The following is a 26,727-nucleotide window of genomic DNA, read 5'->3' as shown; positions in this document are numbered from 1 at the left end:
TGTAGATCCATGCAAAGGGACACTGTTACTGTGGTCTTTTTCACCTTCAGCCAAATCCTTTGACTCCAGGTGTCAGATACCCCATGGGTGATATGGGCTTTCTCATAAAGAAGTTCTCAAATCCCATGACTGTAGCACAGAAGCAGCTGGGATATTATTTTATCCCACCTGTGGGTGATTTCAGTGATTACTCCCTTGTTTCTGTCTTTGAGGGGTTCCCTTCCTTCCTGCTTGGCCCAGAGGAGATGGGCTGCTCTCCTCTGTGACTTGGTTGGGGTGAACGTCACCTGCACCTCTCCCTGCAAGGTGCTGAGGGAAATCCTTGAGGGATGATCCTTTCAAAACCTGACTGCTCTCCTCAGTCAGACTGGGGAGTTAGAGCTGGTCCACTTTCCAAAATAAAATGAATACTAATAAAATTTAAAAAAAAAAAAATCTGGTGAACTGGCCAGGACACTTTATGGGATATAAAAGAGAGGGGCTGAAAGCCTGAGTGTGAGTGTGCAAGAGCAGTGCCTGGAACCTGAGAATGACGTCCTTGTGCACAAGAACACTATGAGAGAAAAGAGATGGCTCTTTTTCAGCAAATATCTTGAAAAACACTGCAGGCCAACAAACACATATTCCTCAGTGCCAGCTCTCCAGCTGGAGCTGCAGCACTGGATTCATCCTGGATGTCTGGAAAGGGGATACATGAAGCTGTGAAAAACCACACACAGACTGTGAAGCTGAGGAGGCAGTGGCAGCTCTGGGAGGCTTTGCAGAGACTGGCCTGGCCACGTGTCTCCTCCACTGCCTCCAAGCCACCCCTGCTGGGGAGTGTCTTAATCAGTGTAATTTATTCCCAGTGCACCTTGGATGCCCAGCTCTCTGTTGGGATAAGCCTGATGACACCCAGAGTGACCTCCTGGCATTTGTCTCCAGAGGAAAGCAGATTAGTCCCCTGATCCCAGCTCTTCCCAATGTGCATGCCAGTGGATGCTGCCTCCCAGTTATTCATCAGGCCTCAAGGAATCACTGGGATACTCTGGTCTGAATTTCAGAGGGCATGACCTAAGGTAGCAATTACTGTTTGCAGCCAGACAACTCTTTTGGTGTTTAAAAAAACCTTGCTTTTCTAACTGAACCAAGCTCTTAAAATCTGGATGTGCCTCTGTGCGTGCTGGGGTGAAGAAAAAGGTGTTTGGGATGCTGTTCCTGCACATGGGGGCCAAACCACAGGGAGGACCTGAAGCTGAAAACTTCTGCCTTTATCCTTGGATATCTGCAGGTGATGCTTTCCCTACCACCCATGCTTGTTTTTGTGTCCTGTTACACTCAGAAAGCCCAAATCACTCCACTCCACAGACAGATTTTCCACAAAAGTAGGGCTTATTTAGTTCCAAACTGCACACAACCACGTGGCTACCCAGTGACTGATTTCTAGGCATTGAGTTTTTCCAGGTGTATTTTTTTTTTACTGTTATCCAAGCTTGAAAGCTCAGATTACCTCAGTTGTGTTTGCCCTGGTCTGACAACCTCTTTAATACCTCTTACAAGTAGCTATAAACCATCAACACCCTGCCTAATACCATTAAATCCACGTCTGAGCAGAAAAGAAGGAACTCCTTGCCGGTCTTGGAGTTGAGCCTGGACTGATCCTGGATCCAAGTAAACTCTCTTCTGGAAAGCAAAGCTGCAAACTGTTCAGCAGATGTGTCCTTTTCCATCCATGGGGAAAAACAAGGACAAATGAAAAGACTGAAATTTCTGAGCCCTGCTTTGGTAAAGAAATGGGATGCGTCAGCTCAAGAGTCCTCCCTTGATAATTAATAAATATCCATTTAAAACAAGGATAGGCTCCACGGATCCCAGTTACCTCCTATAGCAAAGACCAGGACAAGCAAGGGACTTTGGAACACACATGAAGTCAAGGCTCACTTGAAGGTGGAGTTGTTGGAATAAATACAGGCAATGATATGCAGAGTGTGGACAAAATATTAGCACAACACCAGACTTTGTTAATTGTCATGGCTGGACTGGAACAAAACCCTTAAAAAGGAGGAAATCCACTGAATGACAGAGAAGAAGCATAAGGGAGATGATTTCAATGAGCCTGAACAGCTGGGACCAGACTATTGGGATCTTCAAGGGTAGGATTCATCTCACAGATTGACACCTACGTTTAGTTACCTGCTTGTGAGTGAAAGGCTCGATTCCAGTGCCCATGCAGAAGTGCCTTGTGCTGCTTGGCAGGAGACAGGGCATCCAAAACTTTCACAGGGGGCTGGAAACTGTGACCCAGGGCCTGCCCCTTCCTGGAGTGGAAACTGGATCTAACTGGGAAACCTAGAACACCTTGAATGAAAATAGCAGGGAATGACTTTGGCCTGTGCAACCAGCACAAGGCGTGGTGTGGGAGAGGAACCCGCCAAGGTCCACTCCCAACTGGTGGCTTGCACACAGCCACCCTGTTTTGAAGGCTGGGATGAAGGCTGTCATCTGCCAGCTGGTTTCACCAGCTGGGGACTTCCCCAGCATTTAATTCCCAGGCATTTAATGCACTGGTATAGACCCTTCTCTGCAATTTTGGGATGCAGGTGGGAGTCAGCTATCTAATGATATGGACATTATAACATGCTGGAAGAAAAGGCTGAGAGTGGAATAATGAAGTGTAACAAGCTGTATCAATTATAGCTTTACTGATTTATATGGTTTTCCACTTGGATCTGACTTTAGAGACACGGAATAAGTGAGTTTGGGTATCTCTGGAGGTATCTGACACAACCACTACTGAAAATGTGGACCGAGAAGGTTTTCTGAGCAAACAGCAGTGCATGGTGTTGGTGTCCATCTCTCCTGCTGGATTCCAAGTGTCTGGCGAGAATTTTGGAGCTTTTTCTAAGTCACTAAATCAAGCAAGGAACAGCAAAACATGCCATGGTTGAGGGTGGCAAAATTCCAGCATCCCAAGAATGACACTATGCTTTTAACAAGTGACAATACTGAGCTGCACCACGAAATTAGAATCAAATCAGGCTTTGTATTTAACCAGTATTAGAGATAAATAATCACTTCTGAACAACATATACCCTGGGTTCATGCATTTCACTTACACATATGATAATCTGTAGTCCTTTGAAAGCTGTGCTACTTGGAAGCATCTGCTAGAAAACCACGTTCTCAGACAATTCACATCCTAAAACAACCAGCTCAACTTCAGGGAAGGGTGAGGATGGGTGTGTTGTGTGTAGGGGAGTTCTAGGATGAAGGAAGTCAGGCACAAGACTGGGACAAAGGGGGTGTTGGGAAAGAGGAGGCAGCGAAGGCTGAAGGTATTAATCAGGAATTGGACTGAGGGTGAATTTATATCACACAGTTTGTACTTGCACTGCTGTTGGGGGGAAGAGTTTTGTCCTCAGTGACATCTGTACAGAACTGACTTGCAGTGATGAAGATTCTGTCTGAATTACATGAAGCAGCAAAAGCAGATTTGCACACTGGAACCAGTTTCATAACACCAGGACCACCAGACATTCCCATGTAATGGAAATACTCCACTGTGTGCTCATTTTACATGCCAGATCTATTTTCTCTGACCTGGAGTCAAGGGAGGGACAAGATCATCCCTTAAAACAATTCCCATCCTCAATCATCTACAGTTACACAAAGCCAGTGGCTCAAACCCCCATGATTTTAATGTGACGAGATGGAATTGTTAAGACTTGGGTTTTGCAGAGCATGCCAATCCATACTCAGGAACAGAGTTATCTGGAAATCCAGATGCCTGGTTTGTGGGAAATTTCAGTGTTTGATATTTATTTTCTTTAAAAAACCAAAACCAAACAAATAAAACCCACCCAAACAAAAACAAAAAACAAACAAGAAAAAAAAAACCAAAAAAAGAACAACAAACAAAAAAAGCAGCAATAAAAAAAAATAATGAAAATTTCCAAGGGACCATAAATTTAAAAAAAATTAATTTTAAGAACCTCCAGTGCACACTGTTGTCTAAAAGGGATGTATCCCTGGAAACCTGACAACTACCACATGATGTGGAAACACTTCTTAATCCATGGAGACAACCATGCCAACAGTCAACCACTCCTAGATGGATCTGCAGCCTCCCCTCTCCCCTTCCTCAAGCTTCCCCAGCCACAGGGTACAGAAGATGAAAAGTCCTTGGCCAGCTGCATTCCCTGGGCTCTCCCTGGACAGAGCAACACAGGAGTCCAGGCAATGGGAGCCCTGCAATCCCTGGAATTTATCAATCTGGGAACCTGGAGTGTCTCAAAGTTCCCCAAATTAACATACTCGTGGTGGGAAGCCCTGAAGTACGAGCAAATCCTTTCTGGAGCCAGGATGCTCCAGGGCTTCCAGGTTACTGGCGTTGGATCCAGGAGTCAACCCCGGGTTAGCAGAGAGCTGCCAAGGTTTCACTCTGATGGTTCCATGGCAAGAAAGCCATGGAAACTTGGCGTGGATGGACTTGCCCTGGAGCCACGAGCGGTGATTGAAGCGGAGCTGCTAAACCTGGGACATTTCCGCTTGGGTTTTCCAGCTGGCGTTTCCCAACGAAACCCTCCCTGGCTGGCCAACATCCAGGCCAGATACTTTGGAATCTCCTAAATTCGGCTTCTGCTCTAAATGTTTCACTCACTTTGGGCCACCACACCCAGGAGAATGGCAAGTGCTTTGCAGGTGTGCAGGAGGCTGAGTCCAGGCCCCAAATATTACAACAAGAAAGTCAAACGTGGCTGATTTGCATTTGTTTCTGACCCTGGACTGACACTGGAGAGCACAGGACCTTCTGGCATAACCTCATCCATGAAGGAGAAGGGGAGAGGTTGCACAGATGGATCTGTTCTCTGTTCCCACTTTAACCTCTGCCTAATTGTTTTCTTTTCTTTTTTTTTCTCACCTCTTCACATGTGTAATGCGCCGTTTCCCAGCAATTCGATGCAAAAAGAGGCGATCAATCACCTGCAGGCAGTGAAACTGCCAGTTTTGTACCTGGAATAGCCATTTTTCGGGTTGAAAAATGCAAATGCAGGCAGGTCTGCACGGCAAGGTTTGTGCTTTGCATAACTCTGGATGCCATCAGGCATTTCAGCCCTGCTCTCCTGACTTCCATCACTTCCAACACTTCCATCTCCAGCCATGCTGGATGGGGCACCAAGTTCAGCTGATGATTTGGAAAGCACAGAAGTGATGCAAGCTATGGGAAATAGCTTCTTACTCTGGATATATGATAAGAATGGAGGACAAAATGCTTCTATCCTCAGACAAGTTCACTTTCTGTTAGAAGAAAGTCCTTCCAGTTACTGGAGAAGATCGAAACATGCCTTGACAAATGGATGCTGATTTTCAGATTACCCTGAGGGAAAAATTCCCATTTGAGCTCTCTAATAAGGCAACTTTTGCTTCTGTGCAAAATCAAAACAAGGAAGAATACTGCTGAGTTGCAGAAAATCCTTCATTGACCCTGTGGAGGAGACAGTGAGGGATCATGGCTGCTTTTTCTAAGCCACAGTTTCAGGATGATTCCCAGTCACTGGAGTGACACAGCATCACAGAATCATGGAATGATTTTGGTTGGAAGGGAGACCTTAAAGATCATCCAGTTTCAACTCTCTGCCATGGGCAGGGACACCTTCCACTAGCCCAGGTTGCTCCAAGCCCCATCCAACCTGGCCTTGGACACTTCCAGATATGGGGCAGCCACAGCTCCTCTGGGTAACCTGTGCCAGGGCCTCACCACCCTCACTGTAAAAACATTTATCCTTAAGTCCAATCTCAACCCACTCTCTCTTAGTTTTAAAGTGTTGCCCCCTGCCCTGTCACTACAGGCTTGATGAAATAACCTCTCTTCATCTTTCTTAAAAGCCCCCATTTGGTACTTTAAGGCTGCAACAAGGTCTCCCAAAGCTTTCTCTTCTCCAGGCTCAACAGCCCCCAACTCTCCCATCCTTTTTCCACAGCAGAGGTGCTCCAGTTTTTGGAGCACCTTCATGGCCTCCTCTGGACGTGCTCTAACAGCTCCACATCTCTCTTTTGTGCTGGTGCCCCAGAGCTGGAGGCAGCACTGCAGGTGGGGTGTCACCTGAGTGGAGTGGAGGGGCAGCATCACCTCCTCTTCCCACTGCCCACAGCGTGGGATGAGCCCAGGACACTGCTGGCTTTCCAGGCTGTGAACACACACTTGCTGGGCTGTGTCCAGATGCTCCTCTGCCAGGGCCCCAAGGGCTGCTCTCCCTTCATCCCCCAGCCTGTACTGGCGTCCTGCCCTGTCCTTGCACTGGGCCAGTTAAACAAGACGAAGTCGAGTGACATAAGATATTCCCCTGGGTGGTGGGCGATAAATCAGTCCAGAGTCCACTGATGGACTCTATCCTCAGGGAAGGAGGAGAGGTTGGACCAGCTGGGACATTGCTCCCTGGAGGAGACCCTGGGGTGAAGGTGGTCTCTGCCCTCCTCACACTCTGGAAAATCCATGATCCTTTGTTCACTCCTGTCGACCTCCCTTGGCTGGGTTCCCTCAAGGACCTCCCTGTGGAGTAAAGAGGTCTGCTATCAATTAGCTCCATGAGACAGCTGGTTATAATCTCCTCTTTGATGTCCTGGCACTGAGAAATCCACTGAGAGAGAGGGAGCAGTGCAGTTTATGGGCTGGCCCTGCAGACTCCTCTGGTCCTCGGCCTGGGAACCTCTGTGGTCATGAACCTGCCCTTGTTCCTCATCTCCTGTGGCACAGGTGTCCCAGCTGTGGCCAACACGAGGAGCTGTGGGTGATCCCATCCATCCCAGGGCCCCAGGGAGGGATTTTGAGGTAACACTGGGAAGAATTTTTCCCTGTGGCTGAGCCCAACCTGGTGCCTGACCCTCAGTGAGGCTCCCATGGCCAAGAGCACTGACAACTTGCAGACCAACAACATCCAAGTGACCCCTCCTGCCTGAATTTTGGGATAGCTCAAGGGTGATTAGTTTTTAAGGGTTGGTGACATCCTTCCTTGCTCTCTGCCACTGCTAACAGCCCATGGTTTTCCTTGGAAAGAGGCCACTTAAAATGGCTTTTGGGATATACAGAGCAACAATGGTGCATTTCAACCTGGGACTTGTTCTGCAAAGGAAATCCAAAAAATTGGCACAACCAAGAAATATTGTAGCTGTTAATAGCAATAACAAGTGTCTGCTTCATTATACAACCTTCTTAATCACTTTTTACACAGAGATTCCCAAGAGCTTTCCAGCCGTGCCAGGCTTTCTCTCCTCACACCACTGTCATGCAGCCTGCCAGAAAAAAAGAGGCATCTGATGATAGCAGGGCAAAAATTTATTGTTTGTCTCTTTCATTCACAGATTAGAGGAGACAAACACAAATTTTCATGTAGGACCAAACTCACTAAATTATTTGGGCCAAAGCAGATGAGACAGAAAGAGAGGATTTGGAAAACAAAGGCAAAGTTTCAATGCTGAAACTTTTTTAAGCAAACCTTTTCTTTTGGGGTAGGGAGGAACACGTTCCAAAGTGCTTTGCATTAAAATTCGCTTATATTTTAGTTTACAAAACAAATATAATCAAAACTCAAGAGGAAATAGGACACTATGGGTCAATTTGAAAAAGAGAGTTTAATTTCCTTTTGTTGGCCCAACTCTTCCCTCATTTGATCCTAAACCTGCTGATAAAGGACCATCATCAGCCTTCTGGATCTCCCTTGGGTGATTCAACAACATCATTATCCATCTTTCCAATGAAAACATACACATCTTAATGCCTGATATTCTTCTGTGCATCTGCTGTGGACCACTTGTGGTAGTTCCACAACCTAATGGAGCCCAGAGGTCAACAATTTGCACAGTTAAGCTCACAAAACCAAAGCAATAAAGTCTTTAGAGTGAGGAATTACCATTTTGTAATGGGAATTCCAGCTCCTACACGCATGCTCCTGGATGGAACTGCAGTCCAAACAGATTTTATTAGTAGGAATAACAAATAATGAATTGTTCCCAAATGATCACATTCTTGCATTCGCTGTTGTTTTGCTGTTTGGTTGTTTGGTTTTTGTTTGGTTGGTTGGGTTTTTTTTCCTATTTGTTAATGGCAATAAACAGCTCGGTTTGCTTTTCATTTGTAAGTCTTTTCTGTGTGGTTTTGCAGACATTCCCAAATTTAATGGAAACATCTGTCTAGTGGGATGTTTTTTTACTCCTTACCAGTATTTGGGGTAACAGAGGCACAGCTTAGCACTGTGACTGATTTGTCAGCCTTGGTGGTTTCTGACAAAGTCTGCAGGACCCAAAACTCCAGTCCACCTGTCAAAACCTGCCACTGTGTTTCTGGTTTGTGTAGGGAATGAAGTGGAGCAACGTGGAATAAGGATAACCTTGGAGAGGATGAAACCAAGGAAAACTTGCTGGTGCTGGAACTTTCTTAAGTGACGAGCCCACCAGCATCAGAATTGGTTAAAAGAGACATTCAGAGTGGGATGGAGACCAAGAGCCCCTCAAGGAGGAGGGACAAAACCTTGTGAAAGAAAGAAACAAGCTCTGAGTACAAGGACTTGTACAAGTACCAGGGTGACAACAGTGGTGACCCCAATGCAGACACCTAAATTCAGTGTCTTACTTTGCAGAGACATTAAAAATGCCCAAACCATTGCCTGGGTGCCTGACAGATCCCTCAGGAGGATTTTTACTAACACTGTCCACTGGTATGAGAAATGGAGGAGGGAGAAAAGCTGAGCCTCTTGTCTGAAGGGTTGGGAGGTGCTTGCAAAGGTCCCAGAGGACATTTTTGGCACTGGGGTTGGGAAAGGATGGGACAGCAAGGCTAAGCATAAACTAAGGGTTAGCTAAGACAAGAGATTCCTAGATTTTTCATCCAAGGAAGTCGTATAACCTTGAGATTCTTTGGTCCTGTGACTGGTGCAAAGGTGTTTTCTCCTTCTTGGGTCCTGAGTGCAGACAGAGGTATGATCCATGATCACCAGTATGGAAGAGGTGCAGCCCGGGCTAACTTACAATGTCTGTCCACTTGAAAGCTCTACTGATGGACTATTTGATGGGAAAAGAGGAAACCAGGTCCTGGTATCACCTGTGGCTGGCTCAGACCCTCTGTCTCTCTCTTCACAAGTGAAGTGATTTTTCATGGACTGTGACACCATTTTCAAATGCATTGGTGGTAGAATTGAATATCACAGAGTATGCTGAGTTGGAAGGCACCCATCAGGATCATGGAGTCCAACTCCTGACCCCGCATAGGACACCCCAAGAATGCACATAGGACACACCATGTGCCTGAGAGATGGGATAAAACAAAGCCTCTGTGGTCCCCTGTGAGCTTGAAATGCAGTCAGTCCTGGGCTGGAGAAGGAGAAGGGTGAGAGGAAGTCATCTGGAAGTGTCAAGAAATAAACAGGGAAGAAGAAAAATGGACTTTCCCAGACCATTTGCTGAGGTGGCTGACACGGTCACCACGGTGACCATAAGTTCGAGAGGCAGATGACTCACAACTGGCAGTGGAACCACATTTTTTAATCCACATTCCAGCACTGGCTGATGGGGACCTCGAGACTCCAAGGTGCGACCCCTCCAGTGACCTGGGGAGGTGTTTCCAGCTGATTTTGGAAGGAGGGTCCTTTGGAGAGTCACAACAAAACAGCAGCAAAAGAGGTGAGCTTACAAGATGGTACAATCCTAAGCATGAATTTGGGCATGGCAGGGAGCAACCATTTATTTTTTTTAGGCACTTTGCCTTGGAAATTTCTGTGGCACGACCTGGAAGAGTCCAAACCCAGTGCCAACTTAATAGCCAGAGCAACAAATTGCACAGCTTGTGCCATGGCAGTCACAGGGGATGTCCATCAACACAGTCCAGGTGGCTGCCTTCTCCATCTCTTCTCCAGGTGGGAAGTGTGATCTGCCACAAATATTGTTAGCAGGGACATCAGGGTTATTACCACAAAGCAATACTTGCCCAGATGCCGATCTGTCTGGTGTATCTTCAAGAACCTGAATGTTGAAGTACCAGCTTGGTCTCCCAAAGCATCCAAACCACCAGTGATCTAAAGGGGAGTAAATCCAGATGGACCAGGGTGGGAATACGGATGATAAAGGCAAAAGGGAATTCATTAGGTTGTTCAATGCAACAAGAAGAAGCTACAGGGGAGGAAGACCCCTGACCAGCTGTTTGCCAGAAGGGTGAAAGTCAAGGAAAAAAAAAAAACTTCTTAAGGAAGATGGCGTGGACACAAAACGAATTTGCAATGAGACACTGATACGTTCCCGCTGCAAACAATAAAGTTTCCAAGAACTGGATGCAATAAGGATCCAGAATGGCCTCTCCAAAGGCACAGCAGCAGAGTTTCTGGGACTGGGGCACATGTGAAGCTCAGGTGATCTTGAATGGGATCATGGTTGAGCCATGGGGATCTGCAGTGGAAGTCAATCCTGTCTCGAGGTGGTGACAGCTCTCTGTGGTACTTGCACGCCAGAGCCACAGGGGGGTACAGACAGGAGGAGAAACAGGAAGAAGAAGAAGAAGATGAAGAGCTAGGAAGGAAGAAGGCACTTGAGGATTGCCACTGCACATGGTGGGGTGGCAGACATGATCACATTTCTGCAGTGTTGCTCTCCAGTTCTCTCATCTGAAGTCTGCTGTGAGTCACCCAGCTCTGCTTTGAGCAGTAAATGTTTGGGTTTGCAGCAAATTATTTTTGTTCCATACATTAGGCTGTTAATTTAATCACCTGTGGTTTCTTTTGAGTGCAGGCTGCTGGCTGTGCAGTGAGAGTACACAGGGAGAAGGAACAGACCTTTTCCAGAACTTGTGGAATACATCCTGACAGGCTGAACGCCCCATTCAGTGTAAACACTCTCAACTCAGCCCCCTTTCCCTCACTGCCTTTGACTCAAGCAGCCACAGACACTGGGAAAGTTCTGTTTTGAATGTAAATACTTTCCCTTGCCCTGTGGTCGCTGCAGGAAAATCAAACCGCCCACGTCCTCATTCCCCCGACCTTTGGGGGAAGTTCATGGATCCTTCCTGTAGGAGAGCAGGAGCCACACTGCCTGCTGGGGTCCTTAAGGGATGCTAATGAATCCCAGGAAGAGGCTGAGCATCATGGTGTGTCACAGAAGAGTTTGGGTTGAAAAGAGTATTAAAGAACATCGAGTTCCAACCCTCTGCCACAGGCAGGGACACCTTCCACCAGACCAGGTTGCTCCAAGCCCTGTCCAACCTGGCCTTGAATGCTGTGTGTCTCTGAGCTGGTTCTGCTGTCTCAGCATTGGCAGGTGGGCAAAGACCCAAAGCTGGGATGGGAGAAGCTTTGTGTGCACCACCACCTAACCCAACACCTTCCTGTCACTGCATGTCCTAAATGGAGATGCCAAGCCCACCACTGATATTCCGTGTTTTCCATCTATTTTGAAAGTCAGTGGAGCCCAAGCTGTCCAGATAAACAGGCCAAGTGATGGAGACTACAAAAGAAACAGACCCTCAGCTGACTTTTCTTCTCTATCTCTGCCCATCAGCAAAGATTCCTTCAAAGACTTTTGTGTATATTTCCTGCTATTCCTGCCCTGAAGCATTAGGTGTGCCCTTTAATGCTTGGCAGCGACATCAGGGAAGCCAGACTGATTCCTCACAGGCCACCTGAGAAGGCTGTAGTGACCCATTTATTTTTACTTTCAGGACACAGCTTTGGAATGAGCCTTGGGAAGGTGTCTCTGAGGGAAAGGCACTGACATGCCAAGATATCAACCTTCAGGGCACATCCTACACTCCAGTTTGTGGGACAGAGAAAGAAATGTTTGTGTGGGCGTGTTACCAGATGTATCTTACACATGGGTGCCTGGTTTTCTTTTTAATTTCTTGGGAAAGCAATCCAAGGGTGCAATTCAAGTCATCTTAAAGAAGACACTGTGGTTGCCTACACGTCTTGTGCCACTGGAGTTAAATGCCCTGGCATGTCCCTCCTGGTCTCTGGATGTCCCCATAGGAGAGCACAGAGCATCTCGAGGTCTTGCAACAAAAAAAAAACCTGATGTGGTTGCTTCATCTACCTTAGGGGATCTTGGACATGTTCTAGGGAAGTGAATTGCAATCCAAACCTGGTCAACAATCGAGCTCTGGTCAGCAATGGGAGCTGAGACATCCACCTACCCACAGACAACTGTGAGTCTGGTCCTAATTTCTTTGTTTACCTGCACACCAGAAATAATTGCATTCCTTGTTTGTCAGAGCCATGGAAAGGACACCCAGGGAGGGAGAGTGGTGGCCAAGGAGGCAATCAGATGCAACAAAAATTGGTCCCTTCTCCTTGCTGGCATTCCCAGAAGCTCCCTGCCAATATTCCTGTCAATACACCCCTATTCCCCACTCCTTTGCCCAAATGCTGGCAAAACTGCAGTCTGCCTGCACTCAGATACCACTGGGTGCTCTCCTGCCTCCCACATCCATCTGGATCCACAAGTTTGAGCTCCTCTGGGCTAGAAATAACACTCCTGTTTGTACATTCCCTGACACAACAGGGGCTGAAGCACGTGATTGATGAGCTTGTGCATCATGAAGGATCTCAGGTAGATCCGTCTGCAGAGAGCCCTGAAGGGCTGTAACTGTGTGGTGTCACTGGAAGGGAAGCACCTCAGGATTTAATCCCAAACAATTTGGCTTTTACAAGGCAGAAAAAAGGGAGAGATGCAATATTTGTAAAACTCTCTGCTTTGCTCCTTCTTCTTCTTCTGCCTCATTAGTGGGAAGGTTGTGAGCCCCTCACAAAGGTTGGCCAGAGAAGTTGTGGCTGCTCCATCCATGGAAGTGTCCAAGGCCAGGTTGGATGGGAATTGGAGCAACCTGGGCTAGTGGAAGGTGTGTCCCTGCCCATGGCAGGGGTGGAACAAGATGATCTTTAAGGTCCCTCTTCACCCCAACCATTCCATGACTCCATGAGTCTACGATCCTACGCTCTTCTCTGAGTGAGGAATAATAATGGCCAGTCTTCGCAAGCGAAGATCCGGGGAAGGTCTTACACCTTCCAGCCTGCGCATTGGATTTTTTAGGTGAGACACAGTGTGCGCGGAACTGAGCCCACCCTTTAATCCTAAGGTTCATCTGCCGGGGTCAAGCGAGCTTGGACGGTGGCAGCGAGGTCCTTAGGACGTAGGTGGGTTGCCTTTAAGGGCTAACGAGCCCCACCTGCCCGGGAGTGGCCCTGACCAGGAATCGAACCCGGGTCTCCGCGGTGATAGCGCAGTGCCTTTACCACTAGACCACCAGGGGCTCCTGAGTGAGGAATACACAGAAAGCAAACCCTGTGATGTGAAGTCACTCTGTTTTGTTTCCCCAGATCCCCACAAGCCCATGGCTGGATGCCAGCTGGAACTTCACACTTGCATCCTCACAGCTTTCCAGGCAATTCCTATGGAAGGGACCCTGGGAACTGAAACAGCCCGTGGCTGAAAAATCTTTCTGGTGACCTTTGACAAGTGTCTCTGCGAGAATTTGGCTTCAAAGGCTGAGATTCAAGAGCTGGAATCTCCTCTGAACCCAAATCCTCTGCTCTCTGCACTCAAACCAGGGCAGTGAGCAGCTGGTGGTGCCCCCACTGCTGTGCTCTGTGTGTGTGTGTGCCCCATGCCCTTCCAAACTGCATTTCTGAGAACACATCTGGGGTGGGAATACAGGTGTCAGGTGCCCTGCCTGGGACTCAGGCGAGGGGGCAAGAAATAACACCATTGCCAGCTTCATCTGGTGACCTGGGGGATCAAAAGTGGGTCTGAGTCCCTGGACTTTGGGGTCACTGCCCTCCATGACCCCTATGACTACCCATGGGCTGTCCCTCAGTGATTTGTGAAGCTGGTCTGAGGAAATTTGCAGCTGGAAAACTGACAGGGTTGAGGTGGAGGTTCCTGTCCCTTTCCTGGTCAAGTTGCCCTAACCTCCTCTGGCCTCACTGGCACAAGAAAAGACCCTCTAAACAAGTTTATTTTTTATCTTTTCCCTACCTAAATGCTTTCACAAAGGTCTTGCCCACATCTCCTGGGCTCAGCTATGGCACAGCCCTTCCAGCAAAGTCTGGGGCAGGATTCTTTTGCAGTGGGGGCTGTTTCCTGCTCAGTGTTTGCAAAATTGATCCTTTAATTGGGGATCTTTTTGTTTCCTTATTTTTTGGGTTTTTTTTCCCCCCCATCATGGACCTCTTTTGCAGCCTGGCCCTTGGGCTTCTCAACACTTGCAGGGGAATGCAGCCAGGAGTTCTGTAATTCAGGAGATCAGGCAGGATAACCCCTGTGATTTGTTCCAGCCTTTGACTCACTGGGGGAAACACAGATCCCATTAAACGTGATAAATAAACAAACTCCCAAACACAAGAGGGGAAGGCCTGATTCCAGGTCCTGAACCCACGTGGCACCAACAACCTCATGTTCCTTGCACCTCCAGGCACATTTCTCAGGCAGATTTGTGTTGGGGAGAGCTGGCTGGAGCCAGTCCTGTATTCCCTGTATCCTGCTGATCTTCCTTAGCTGAATGTCATCAATGTGACAACCCACTGTGAGCAACAGGAAAGGCAGCTTGGACTTGTCTGGGGCAGGGATTTCTCCCAGCAGGAATCCCTTGTAAATGGCGCTTTTTTAAAAATTTTTTTTTTTTCCTCAACTACTAGAGGGGGTAAAAATAAAAGCTGCATTTCAGGGGCCTTGATGACTGAGTTGTGAATTCCCTCAGGCTGGAAACTTCCCAGGAGCAGGAAATGCCCTCTCTTGATCGAGCTGGCAGTTGGTTTTCTGCCACCAGACCTCGGTGGTTCTCGGGCTTGGCTCCAAATGCATCAGCTACGGGACCTCTCAGAGAAAGGCTATTCATTAGGAGCAGCTAAAAGACCATATCCTGTTCCTGCCACTCCAGTAAATCCCTCCTTGGGCTGATCTCACCCCTAAATTACGGTGCAGGGAGCAGTACACTCTTCTGTTTCCATGGGACAGTTTGATACAGCACCAAGATGGGGAAAGCAGGGCAGGCAGAAGCAGAATCATGGAATCACAGAATCAAGGAATCACTAGGGTTGGAAAAGACCTCCAAGATCATCAAGTCCAGCTGTTCCTCCAGCACTGCCAAGGCCACCACTGAACCATGTCCCCAGGTGCCACAGGGGACTGCAGGGCAGCAGAAATGCCCATCAGACACCATCAGGTCATTGCTCTTAAAAGCCTTTCCTCAGCAAACTCCAGCCTTGCTAAACTTCCCAGCCTTGACAGCTCCTCAGAAATGTTCCTTCTTCACAGAATTTGGCCATATTGAACCAGCTTTGTCTAATTCCTGCCCTGTCCTGACATAAAGAATCCCTAAACCCCACCAGAGTGAAATGTTTTTGCTCTGACACAGGGCCCTGCCAGAGCTTTTTACACTCCAGCCTGATCTCACAGGACTCATGACAGGAATCAAAGGCTGTGTTTTTCCTGTCATCTTTCTCAGCTGTGGCCATCTCATGCTCTCTCACATTTGGCAGAACAAACTCAGCTTGCTACAAAGGCACAGGATGGAAAACTGTACCTAAAAGTTGATGTTTGGCACCAAAAACTGCGACTTGACCCCAGAAGGATCCCATAATGTCAAAAGGTACCATCAGCCCTACCTAGAATAGAGCACAGTAATCACAGCAAAGAAAACTCCTGACTGATCAATCAGAAGACAATTCAGGTTGCTCTCTCAAGAAAATACACTCATTTTCTGAAGTGCCTTGAGCAAAAATGCTGCATGTAATCACTAAAGTCAGCACTTGTAATTAAAACCCTACAGGGATCATGAAGCCTTGACCCTGTTACTTGCTAACATGACATACCTAATGCATTCTGGTTAGGTGGTGGGTTTTTTTGTTTGTTTGTTTTGGTTTTTTTGGGTTTTTTTGTTTTGTTTTGGTTTTTTGTGGTTTTTTTGTGTTTTGTTTTGTTTTTGTTTTGTTTTGGTTTTTTTGTTGTTTTTGTGTGTGTGTGTGTTTTGGTTTTTTTTGTTTGGTTGGTTTTTTGGTTTTGTTTGGGTTTTTTTGGTGTTGTTTTTTTTGTTTGTTTGTTTTTGTTTTTTTTTTTGGTGGCAAAACCAACTAAAAGCAAGTTGGCAATAAGAGATCAGCCAACCACCTGGCATGACCATACAAAACAGCAGCCCACTCTTCTGCTCGTTTTTTGTTACATCACGTTAACCAGATTATAAGAACTAACAAGAAAATATTTACCCAAATACAAATTAACGAGGATAGATCAGACTAATTGAAAACTCCTTCTCAGAATATTCAGGATGAAGTTTTGTCAAATGTAGTAAAACCACCAGACCCAGCTTGACACAGATGAATTTAAGGTTATGTGCTGTATTTTTGTATTGGTTCCAAAACCCCTGTTGAGAGATTTTATAACATTTTGCCCACTGAATCCCAGTAGTTTTAAGTTTTTCAAGATCTATTTTTTTTCCTGTTTGTGGTACATCCCTTTAGCAACTGCCTCCAGATGCGTCAAGACTCTGCCATATAAAAAGACATTTGGCTTTAAATAGTTTTGTTTGGTGGTGCAGTGGATAGACTGGAAGCAGAGCAATCCCACACACAGGTCGTGGGAGATTTGGGTCCTAATTCCAATCCCTGCATTCCTTTGGCCAGGCAGGGGCAAAGCAGATATTCAAATCTGGGTGCTCAAATCATTATCTGAGGTCCAGAATGAGGCATCTCTTACAGCAGCAATAGTTGGACTGAGCCCCTCTGTCCATCTCTGGCCTTCCACACAGGTGATGGGCAGGAAAGGAACCCCATGCACTCAGTTGGGCTCCAAATAATTGGTTTTTGCTGGCTGTTTCCAAACAAACATAGACTGTTTCCCTGCTGTTCTGCACTCTGGGGGCTTCTGCACTGGGGCACAGGGAGGGAATCAACACTGCCTGATGCTTTAGCTACATAACTTACTCACAGGCTTGTTATCCACGTGCCTACTCATAAATTCTCCCCTGTGCCCTTCTGCAGGGTGTCAACATGTTTTCTCAGGGGAGAAGCCCAGCTCCCAGGTTGTTTTCTACAGAGTTTCTCTAGACAGACACAATCACTGCAGGTGACTCCCAGCCAGGTGCCCTGTGCCTGGACTGTTCCTCCAGTGCTATCCCAGTGGGATGAACACCCCCACACGATCCTGTGCTGGGCCCACTGCAGGATCCCTGCTGCCATGCCCTAGGAATGACACCCTGGAAGGCTTCAACACAGCCCTGGGGTTATTGCAGGCACTCTGAGCGGCAGAAATCACACCTGAGGGCTGCTGAAGCAATAGGGAAATTCATCTGGGAAAAGCAATGGATTTCCCCTCACTTCAGAGCTTTAAGAATAGCCTTGAAATGGCTCAGGAATGGTTTGGGGCCAGGTGGTCTTTCCCTGAGAAAGGGAGATGGGCTGGAAGACCCATCCATCCATCCATCCATCCATCCATCCATCCATCCATCCATCCATCCATCCATTCCCTATAATGTAATGAATTTATGCTAATTTTTCATGAGCTCATTTCATGGAAACATCCTGTGGTGCCTCTTGTTTGAATGATGTCCAATAAATCCAACCAGAGCTTTTGAGACTCCATCCATGTCTTTGGTGGTGTTTTTAATCAGTGTATGGTTCCCATCAACCAGGGTCAAGGGGGCACATGTGGCAGATGGAATAGTTCATCCCAGCTGCTCTTGCTCCAGGTTGATCTGATGCTCTGGGCCATAAATAATTATTTGAACCAACTGGCATTCCTTTCTCCATGTCAATTTTACCACTTTCACCGTAACTCAGAAAACTTGTGGAGATACAAGGAACTACCCTGAAAATCACAGTGATTAAATGTTCTATCTTTCACCCTCCTACTTTCAAATCACCTTTCCTATCAGGTCCCCCTGTGTAAAACCACATTAAAGTTGTTTTTTTTTCTAGGATTGTGTCTTGTGGTAGATTTTTAGTGAGTATTTTCTGATGTCTAAGCAGGGGCTGAGCTTGCTCTGCAACCTTTCTTCTGTGAGGGAGAGTATAAAAGTTTCCTTTACTCATCTCTCCATTTTTACTGGAACTTGGTATATTGAGGACTTTCATAATTTTATCAAATGTGATTGAACTTGATGATGGGTTGCACCAAAACCAGGGTGACTAGCAGGTCAAGAGAGGGGAATCTCTCCCTCTGCCCCTGGCAGGGCCTAAAGGGGCTCCAGGAGAGCTGGAGAAGGACTGGGGACAAGGCCTGGAGGGACAGGGCAGGGGAAATGATTTTAAACTGCCAGAGGGCAGGGTTAAATTAGATATTAGTAAGAAATGGTTCCCTGAGAGGGTGGAGAGGCCCTGGCACAGGTTACCCAGAGAAGCTGTGGCTGCCCCTGGATCCCTGGAAATGTCCAAGGCCAGGCTGGATGGGGTTTGGAGTGACCTGGGAGAGGTGAAGATGTCCCTGCCCGTGGCAGGAGATTGGAACTGGATGGTGTTTAAGGTCCCTTCCAACCCAAACCATCCTATGATTCTATCATGAAAGAGCTCATCAAAATGAGCTCTTGAAACTTGAAAACTTCCATGCTCTTAGGCACAGAGTGATGACATAAGCCCTTTTTATTTTCAACAGGAAACCATGCTAAATGCTCTCTTATATCAGAGTAGAATTAGATCCTCCATGTCTACCAGAACAGACTTGGTCTCATCTGAAATCTGACCGGAGAAGGTCTCTAACTCCACTCCTGAGATGGCCCCATCTGGGGACCCCCACAGCCTTTGCATGCTCCCCAGCTGAAGAGTGGATGGGGACCAGGGTTCCATCCCTCCTCCTGTTCTTAATTAATTCCCCCTGGATCAGGCTTCAGAAAGCAGGGGACTATCTATCTCTAGGTGTTGTGTAGGGGGTTCTGGTTCCTTGACCACCTTGCACAGGTGCCCCCACTGCAAGGGCAAACTCAGCACCCAACTTTTAGCAGAGTTTTCCAATTAGCAGAGGAGCCAGTGAAGACTCTCTAGAATCAGGGAATTGTTAAATCTGAAAAAGCCCTCCAGGGATCATCAAGTCCAACAGTTCCCCCAGCACTGCCAAGGCCACCACTAAACCATGTCTCAAGTGCCACATCCACACAGCTTTTAAATCCCTCCAGGGATGGGGATTCCAACACTGCCCTGGGCAGCCTGTTCCAATGCTCCACCTGACCTGGCTGTGAACACTTCCAGGGATGGGGCATCCACAACATCTCTGGGCAGCCTCTGCCAGTTACTCACCACCCTCTGAGTGAAGAATTTCTTCCTAACATCCAACCTTGCTGTCAGTTTAAATACATTACCACTTGTCCTGTCACTATCTACCCATACAGAAAGTTGCTCTGTCTCCTTTTTTAAGTCACCTTTAGGTCCTGGAAGATGCTCTCAGGTCTCCCTGGAGCCTTCTCTTCTCCAGGTGAACCCCCCCAGCTCTCCCAGCCTGGCTCCAGAGCAGAGGGCTCCAGCCCCTGGATCATCTTCGTGGTCTGACACAACCAAAGGGAGATGAATCCTGTCCTATAAACCAGCCTTAAACTCCTTGCCCACACCTCTGAAGAGTCTCCAGTTATGTTCTGTTGACGGGTGTTTGCCAAGGGAAAAGGAATCCTGCCTCAAACCCCACCACCATCACCCAGGATCCCGAGACAGAGCAGTTTTTAGAGCTCCACTGCACACCCAGCAAAGACACCACCCTCACATGGGGAATTAGGATTTCATCTCGGCTCCAACAACTCGCTGCTTGAGGAGTCTCATTACCCACAAAACCGCTAATTTTGTTTAAACTCCTGGTGATGGCATCCCACGTGTCACACACCCAAGAGTGGGCTAAATTATTCAGCTGATAAATAGACCCACGGAGGTATTGGGGGGATTTGAGCTGATCTAAAGAAAGATCGCTGCAGATTGCTGAAGCACGGAGAAACAGCTGACAGCACTTAGCACACACACACACACACAGAGATTGTGTTATTCAAAATTACCGGTTATTTCAGCTTTTCAGCCCTGATGTGATAAATGCTGCTCCCGTGTAACTAATGTGGAAACTATTCTGCAGAGGGCTGCAAAGATCCGTGCAGGCTCACAGACACCGGCGACGGAGCCAGCGCGGAAGTTTCTGAGCTCTCAGGGAATGCTAAGAAGAGCTGAGAGGAGTCTCTTTTCACTTGGCAAATTTTCTTATCCCTAAAAAGTATAATCAGGTGACAGCGAGCAGTGCGAGCCGAGGACGGTTTCTTGTGAATTTGTGTTGAAGAGGAGGAAAAAAAAGTCAAAACATTTGGATACTTTCGGAAGAAAATAGATTCCCTTATTCACTTCATTTTAAGGCAACAGCTCACTTTGAAATGCCTCTGAGCACTCGTTTTTTAATAAACTCCCATTTACTCAGATTGAAACAACACATTTCACTTCAGTGGAAAGTTATTCAGTTTCTCACGAGAATTTTGATTTTCATTTAAAATGTGTATAAATGTACTTTCCACTCGGTCCCAAATTATTTCACCTATTTTGGTCTAACAAATAAATAAAACCCATTCTACCTAACCATTTACAACCTTCTTTTCAAGGAGAATTGGTCCCAGCATGTTTCAAGCTGTGAATTTGCTGATTTCTGTGAGTTTCAGACCCATCTCCTGAGCTGTAAAACACGAGATTAGAAGTTTCTGTTCTCCTCCCAGATAGCCCCGAACGATTCTGAGATTTGAACAGGAAAACTGCAATTAATAAAGGGTGGAGAAACGAGAAGCAGAATATTTTGTAGTCATAAAATAAATGAAGTTTTGCTGTGTTTATGTTATGCACATAATACAGCAGGAAGTAAAGATCAAAGCCCTGTTTATAAAGGACTTGGCAAGTTGGGTGCTCGGAGGGTTGGTGGGAGGTACTTTAGGAATGAAGTTTGGATTTTTAGCTGGTGGAAATCACCCTGTCTCCTTCGACTTCTGCACAGGGGTAGTTTGATGAACACCAGCAGAAAAGCTGGCTCAAGGGAGAACAGATACAGCAAAGCAAAATATTTTTTATTTCTACTGAGAAGTGTTTGCCTGATGTTTGTTCTCTATTTCCAAGTACTGGGAGTAACTCAGAGGAATGGGATCCCAGTTCCCAGCTTCATTAGCTGCAAGGTTGGCAGGGGCTTGGCACTAGATGATCTTTAATGTCCCTTCCAAGTCAAATCATTCTGTGATTTTAAGGTGTCAAGGTGTGAATGAGGTTTGGAGCTGATTCTTGCTTGTTCTGGCTGAGGAGGGGAGTATCAGACAGGGGCTGCCCAGAGAGCTCAGCCTTTGGGTACTACCTGAACCCCACAATTCCCAAACTATTTATTTGCAGGCTGCAACCCCCTCCCACGTACCTGTTCAGTGAAAGGGAAAGTGAGGCATGGTCTGACAAGGTAATTAATCTCAGGTCTTGCAGAGGGAGCAGCTCAGTGCAGCCCTACACTCCCTGCCTAAGTTTTACCACGAACTGCAATGCTCACACAGGGTGAAAACTCCCCACAGCAGCGATTTCACCCCCGTGGAGAGCTGGGGTAAACTCCCCAAATACACACCCTCACCCAGACAGAGAAACTGGAGCAAAGAAGTACGAGACAGCAGCATGGTGACAGCAGACATGCAAAGCCCTGATCCACCACTCCAGGGACACCTCAGCTCCCAAGACACCATCAATCCTGGTGATTTATTCCACTGGAGGGTGTCTCACAGCCCTGGGCTCCAGCTGTCCCAGGGGGACAGCCCCAGTGCTGGAGGGAGCTCAAAACCTCAGCAGGTGGTCCCGTGGTCACGATGCTGTTTGCACTGACTTGAGAGGAAGCCCCAGGCAAGAGGATTTGCAAAACCCTGAGAAAAAGTGCAGAACCAGCTGTAATGTTTCCCTGGCCACAGGGTTGGTGGGACACAAGTCCCCGGTGGGCTGTGGGACACGTGGGTCCCTGCTGGCAGATGGAGTGACAGACCTCTCTGCTTTGCTGAGCTCTGTGCAAAAGGCTGCTGCTGACACCCAGAAGATATTTTAAACCTCTACTTCCTCCCCTCCAGGTTTAGTTACAGCATTCCAGAGGGCTCATCAGGTCCCCTGAGCTGGGTGCTTGTTTAGTGAGGTGGTGAGGAAGAGCACTGGCATCCCTGCACTGGTGCTAGAGGGGGATGCTGCTTTGGACATCACACGTCCCCAGCACATTCTGTGCCTGCTCAGCCTCTTCTGCACGCAGGTGGCTGCGTCCTTTTCACAAACAACTTGCCAAAACTTTAGAGCACAACTTGTCAGACAACCCTAAAGGAGCACCCAGTGTCCTGGGAAATCACAGAGGATCTTCTCCCATCACCTTTAGATAATACCTGGTCCTGCTCCAGGTCCCTGCACAACAACGACATCCTGCAAAGTCAGTGAGACTCATGCTCTGACACTCTCTGGGGAAATCAAACCTCACTCATCTCCAACAGAGGTGGGAGCCCTGGACCCACAGAGGAACATCCAAGTGCCTTTCCCAAAGTGGGAGGAAGGGAGGACAGCAAAACTCTTTGGAGACCACTGTGCCATAATGACAACCTGTTTGAAACAGAGCTGCTTCCTCCTCAGCCTGAACTTCATTATTTAAAATGCTGAATGAATTAATTAAAACAATTAGTATGCTCCTATTTTATTCATTTGCTATTTACTTTGACTGATTATGTGAGTTCAGTTAATAAATATTGAGTAAGTGTTAATTAATTGAATTAATTCATTGCTGGCTTATTCACTTATCAGTTATCTATCCCTCACCTCCGTGTGTGAGTTGTGTCCTGGAAGTTTGTCCCAAGGAGCAGGTCCCCAGGGGTCCAGTCACAGGGCTGGGAGGGGGGACAGGGTCACTTACCAAAAGGCAGGATGAAGAAGAAAGGGAACCAGCAGAGGATGAAAACGCCCACGACGATGGCGAGAGTCTTGGCTGCTTTTTTCTCACGGGAGAACTTGAGGAGCCGCACGGAGAGGGAGCTCCTGAAGTTGTGCCCCTTGCTCCGGGTGCTGGAGAGGGGCTCCTCCAGGACGCTGCGGCAGTGGATGCGCAGAACCACCTCCATGGATTTATTCCTCTCCTTCTTGACCCCTGCCTCCAAGCTCCGGGTGGTCCGCCTGGCCACCACGTAGATCCTGAAGTACATCACCAGGATGACCATGAGGGGCAAGTAGAAGGAGAAGAGGGAGGAGAACAGGGCATAGCCTGGCTCCTCCGTGATGCTGCAGATGCTCTCGTCCTGCGGCGGCGGCTCCTTCCACCCCAGCAGGGGCCCGATGGAGATGACCATGGAGGAGAGCCAGACCACCACGAGGATGACCCCCGCCTTCCTCTCGGTCATGATCGTGGGGTACTTGAGGGAGTACTTGACGCCGATGTACCTGTCCACGGAGATGATGCACAGGCTCATGATGGAGGCAGAGCAGCACAGCACGTCCACCGCCGCCCAGATGTTGCAGAAGATGCGCCCGAACACCCAGAAGCCCAGCACCTCCAGGGTGGCCGAGAAGGGCAGCACGGTGGTGCTGAGCAGCAGGTCGGCGATGGCCAGGTTGACGATGAAGTAGTTGGTGACCGTCTGCAGGTGCCGGTTGCAAGCCACCGACAGGATGACCAGGATGTTCCCCACGATGGCGGAGAGGATGAACACGGCCAGGAAGACCCCGACGCCCACCGCCTGCACGTCCAAGGCGAAAGTCAGCGTGGTGCCGTTGCCGTCGGGGCCCTCCTCAGCCTGCAGCCCCCAGGACCGGTTGGCACCGCTCTGGCTGCCCTGTCCCGTCCGGTTCCCACTCAAGCTGCCATTGCTCAGCTCGGGGAAAGTCATTGTAGAGAAAGTCCGGGCTCCATGGAGGGCGAGGAGAAAGCGGTGCCGAGGCGCAGCTCCCCCGGCATGATCCCCGGCCGGCAGCCCCCGCCTAGACCCGCTCCGCACCCCGCTCCCCCGGCCGGGATGGAGGGATGGAGGGAGGGATGGAGGGACGGAGAGGAGGAGAGGGGGATGAGAGAGAGATGAGAGAGAGATGAGAGAGGGATGGAAAGAGGGATGAGAGAAGGATGAGAGAGAGGGGGATAAGAAAGAGAGAGGGATGAGAGAGGGCTTCACGCCGTGCGGCCGCGCTGCCCCCCGCCCCGCCGCGGGCTCTCCCCGCCGCTCAGCCCGGGGGGGCAGCGCGGTCGGAGCCCCCCCGCCGCCCTCTCATGCTCCGGGGGCTGCGCTGGGCTCGGGCGGCAGCGCCGGCGGCTCCGCTCCCTGCTCGGACCGGGAGCGGCGGGAGGGGCGGGACGGGACCGCGGCGGGGGCGGGCGGGAGCCCCGCGCGTCAGGTGCTGCCGTGGGGGGAGGAGGAGGAGGAGGAAGGGAAAGAGGAGGAGGCGGCGGGGGCGGCAGCAGCGCTGCTGTGCAGGACTGGGCGAGCACGGGGCAGGACGAGGCGGGAGCAGAGCCAGGAGCAGAGCCAGGGCGGAGAGGGAGATGATGGAGGGGGGTTTCAGACACGCACGGGGCGGGGAGGGAACCCACCCGCGGAGGGGTCTCGCAGCTGTGGGTGCAGACCCCCGGGGTGGGTGGGGGTACCGGGTGCAGCCGTCCCGGCCGTCACCGCCGGGCGGCAGCAGAGCAAAGGGTTTGCCCGGCGGGTCCGTGTGTCCCCCCCCGGCGGGTCCGTGTGTCCGCCCGGCGGGTCCGTGTGTCCCCGGCGGGTCCGTGTCCGCCCGGCGGGTCCGTGTGTCCCCCCAGCGGGTCCGTGTGTCCCCCCGGCGCGGGGGTCCTGCGGCTGGGGGGCAGCTGCACCCTCCCGCCGGAGACCTCACCGCCTGCACCTTCCCCCCTGGAGACCACCCGTGCCGTGGCCCCCGGCACAGGTGTCCCACCGAGAGGATGCTCTGACAGTCCGGCATGCCCCCCTCAGCCCCAGCGTCCCAGCAGGCAGATGCCCTGCCAGGCATGTCCCCCCTAGCCCTAGAATCCCACCAGGACGATGTCCTGCATGAGTGACATAACACCCCGGTCCAGGCATGGGCTGCCCCTCACTAACTCCTTCCCAAAGCAGAGGGGACAGGCAGGGATGGTGTGTGACCATCAGCTCTATGCCTCTGACTTAACCCTGCAGCAAGACTTGGACACAGCAGCCTGTGACTATAACATATAGACACGTATTTCTGACCAATTTAAACGCGGCTGGTTTTTTTTTCCCACTGATAAAAGCAGATCCTGTTTACACTGGTTTCCTCCCCATGACCTGCCTCCATACATTGCAACGGGGACTGACCCCAGTGTGGAGCAGGGGCTCTCCCTCAGCTTCTTTCTGCTGTACACAGGAAATATTTCCTTGGAGTGTGTTTATCCATGATTTTTCAACTTTTCTTTCTTAAAAAAAAAAAGTTATTGTAAAGGGCAGTCCAAGTGGACAGTGGGGTGATTTAACTGCTGCTGTCAGAGCATGGGAGATCTGTGGATACACTGGGTATGAGAGCGGACAAAAAATATTATAGCATATTTATTTCTTTATTTTTCTTGACAAAATAATTGCAGGAAATGGCACAATTTTTTATCTTCCTTATTTCTTTCATGCACTCTCTTCTTCCTTAAGATTTCATCCTCCTTCCTTGAGCTGGGTTTTTGACCCTGCTGGGAACAAGCAAACTGGAAAATACAAGAAAGCAGGAACAAATACTGCACCAGGACAACGTTCATAGGGATGGTTTTGCTTAAAATAACATCCACCCCACAAACTCTTTACTGCTTTTTGAATGTGAATTAAAAAAAAAAAAATAAATAAAAAAGCCCAAACACCCAACACTCGAGTCCAAATTACTCACTTTCCTCATGTTTTGGTGAAAACATGTCAACCACCGAAATGAAGGATCGTTTTTCACCCGGGTGCTAAACTCAGCACGGGATGATCTCAACCCATGGAATTCTGTAGCCATATCTTTGCAGCAACACAGATCGTTGTCTAGATAAATATATCTCATCTAATCTATCCAGTGACATCCAGAGATAAAGAAAACATGTGCCTTTCTCCAGAGCTAAGGCTGGGCTGAAGCTTCTCACGTACGGCAGGATTTGAACCACGTAGGACGAAAAGAGGGTTTCTCCCAAGTGCCGTGCTAGGAAATGCCATCAGGGTGAGGGTTGCACCTGCCCTGCATCTTGCCCTCCCTGGGTGAGCTCTCCTCCACTCCTGCTGTCTCCAGAGGCGACTTGTCCATGTTGCTGAGAGGTTTGACAGCAGGGTTTGAGCGGGATGTAGGGTTGAGATGGGTGAGAGGAAGGGGAACCTTTTGGTGAGGGTAAGGCTGGGGACTGCCACTTCAAGAGCTGCTCGGGATGGATGGACCTCCCCCAACCATGATTAAAACCCTTGAGGCTGCACAGAAGCCTTTTCTGTCCCAGCCAGGGCAGGGAGAGATCACCTCCAGTGCTGTCACCCCGGCTCAGCTGAAGAACATCATCAGCTCATTATGGTCCTTTCACCACCGTTGCTTTTCGTCTGTCTCCCTGTTTGTGTTTAAATCAGGGCCATTATGGTTAATTCAAACTAATGAGGAACAGGTTTACACTGATGCACTTAAACCCAAATAAAAGTGTTGGGGTGGGTCTTCGTGGAGGAACTGAAGGGTTTGAAGTAAAAAGCACACAGAGGTCCCTGAGTGCCTGGGACCTTGACGATCTGCTGGACTTGAGCTGGAAAGAGATACAGCTCCTTCCCTCTTGATATTTTACATTTCTTTCCTC

General features: G+C 48.8%; 1 protein-coding gene across 1 annotated transcript in view; it reads right to left on the bottom strand.

Moving 5' to 3' along the window:
• ADRA1D (adrenoceptor alpha 1D) overlaps positions 1-24,241 on the bottom strand; it is a 44,307-nt gene extending 20,066 nt beyond the window's left edge. Inside the window, exon 1 of the mRNA XM_050321060.1 lies at positions 22,849-24,241. Within this exon, the coding sequence (XP_050177017.1) occupies positions 22,849-23,815 (967 nt within the window). The 5' untranslated portion in view covers positions 23,816-24,241. The remainder of the gene's footprint in view (positions 1-22,848) is intronic.
• Positions 24,242-26,727: the final 2,486 nt, after the last annotated feature.

This window comes from Myiozetetes cayanensis, unplaced genomic scaffold (assembly GCF_022539395.1).
Source record: "Myiozetetes cayanensis isolate MyiCay16 unplaced genomic scaffold, myiCay2020 scf26, whole genome shotgun sequence".
NCBI lineage: Eukaryota > Metazoa > Chordata > Aves > Passeriformes > Tyrannidae > Myiozetetes > Myiozetetes cayanensis.
The sequence above is the reverse complement of the archived record's forward strand: the minus strand, read 5'-3'. Positions and strand labels throughout refer to the sequence as shown.